Source organism: Plasmodium cynomolgi, chromosome 1 (genome assembly GCF_000321355.1).
Source record: "Plasmodium cynomolgi strain B DNA, chromosome 1, whole genome shotgun sequence".
NCBI classification, from domain to species: Eukaryota; Apicomplexa; class Aconoidasida; order Haemosporida; family Plasmodiidae; genus Plasmodium; species Plasmodium cynomolgi.
The window spans coordinates 207,763-209,121 of NC_020396.1; the positions used below are offsets into that span (position 1 = coordinate 207,763).

Here is a 1,359-nt window from a genome sequence, read left to right on the forward strand (position 1 = left end):
GTAAGTAAGAAGAAAAAAAAAAAAAAAAAAAAAAATCATAATAAATGTACGAAAGAAAGTACTGAGAAAGGAGGAAGTAACGATTGAGGATGTCTCCAGTTCGAATGCGCTGGGTGAAAGTCTGACGGATAGTCGGAATGGGAAGGGCGCTTCAAGGGGGAAGTACGTCCGCAGGAATAGTAGTTCGAAGGAGCCCTCCAAGGCAGTCAAGAAGGCTTGCTTCTTCGATCAAGAATACTACATCCGCGAGGTAAGCGGGGGGAATGCGGCAAAAGAGAAAAAATAAAAATAAGGGGTGCATATAAGTGTGTCCATATAAGTGTGCCCATAGAAGTGTGTCAACATATGCGTGCCAACTTATGCGTGCCAACATATGCGTGACTTCCTTCTGTTGCTACTCCTCTGCACTGTCTCATCGGAGGTGCACGGGCGGGGTCCCATTTGTGCGCCCCACGTTAGACCCCCCGCGCAACTGCGCACATTGGTTCATCCTCCACGTTATTGGTTTCACTTTATTTTTGTCTTCCCCCCCCTCCGCAGATTCCAAAGTGCCCCATTTCTGAGATGCTCCTAAAGCGCAAAAAAAAAAAATGAACAACTGCACCCAAAAATATTTTTCCTACTCACACTGGGATGTCTTCTTCAAAGAGGTGAAGGTGAAGGCGATAATTTCCACTGCAGTGGAAGATTCACCTCTTTGCTAGGGATACTCAGGAGGAGATTCCCTTCGTTCGAACCGTTATGTGGAAGCATGCAAATGTGTTCCATAATCGCGTAGAACGTGGAAGTGTGTAGGGCACACTTGGGGGTACCCCCCTTGGGCCTTTCAACCCGTCACATTTGCTGAATGGCATCCAGTACGTGTCCTCTTACCTTCCCATTCGGCCAACCCGTTGGGCTAACCCATTTGCTTGCACTTTTGGTAAAAAAAAAAAATTCCTTGCCTTTTGTTGTACCCATCTTCGCACCCATCCCCTCATGCACAAAAATGAAGTGGAAGCGCTGGAGCAGCACTGTCAAGGCGGCGTCAGTCCAGTCCATGCAGTCGATGTATCACGAATGTGACCCTATCTTGGGGAGTCCTACAAATCGGAAAATCCTACAGCCGCCCCTTTACAAATATGTACAAGGCGCATAACGGAAAATGGCCCATTTTTGACGAAAGCGCCACTTGTAAGAAAATTCCTCCCACCAATGAAATAATTTTCCAATTGGTGCTAATTTTTTTTTCCCTCAAGGGAACTCTTTTGTGCTCGTCTTTGCAACGCCTACACCACGTTTGTCACCCCGCTGCACCTTTTACGATTCTTTACACATTTTGATTTTTTTTTTTTTTTTAATTTTAAAAGTTAATTTATA

At 45.3% G+C, this 1,359-nt stretch overlaps 1 protein-coding gene across 1 annotated transcript in view; it reads left to right on the top strand.

The window, feature by feature from the left end:
- Positions 1–594, top strand: part of PCYB_011370 (hypothetical protein) — a gene marked incomplete at both ends in the record, with an annotated part of 748 nt that extends 154 nt beyond the window's left edge. Inside the window, 2 exons of the mRNA XM_004220643.1 lie at positions 56–250; positions 541–594. Coding sequence (XP_004220691.1) covers positions 56–250; positions 541–594 — 249 coding nt within the window. The remainder of the gene's footprint in view (positions 1–55; positions 251–540) is intronic.
- Positions 595–1,359: the final 765 nt, after the last annotated feature.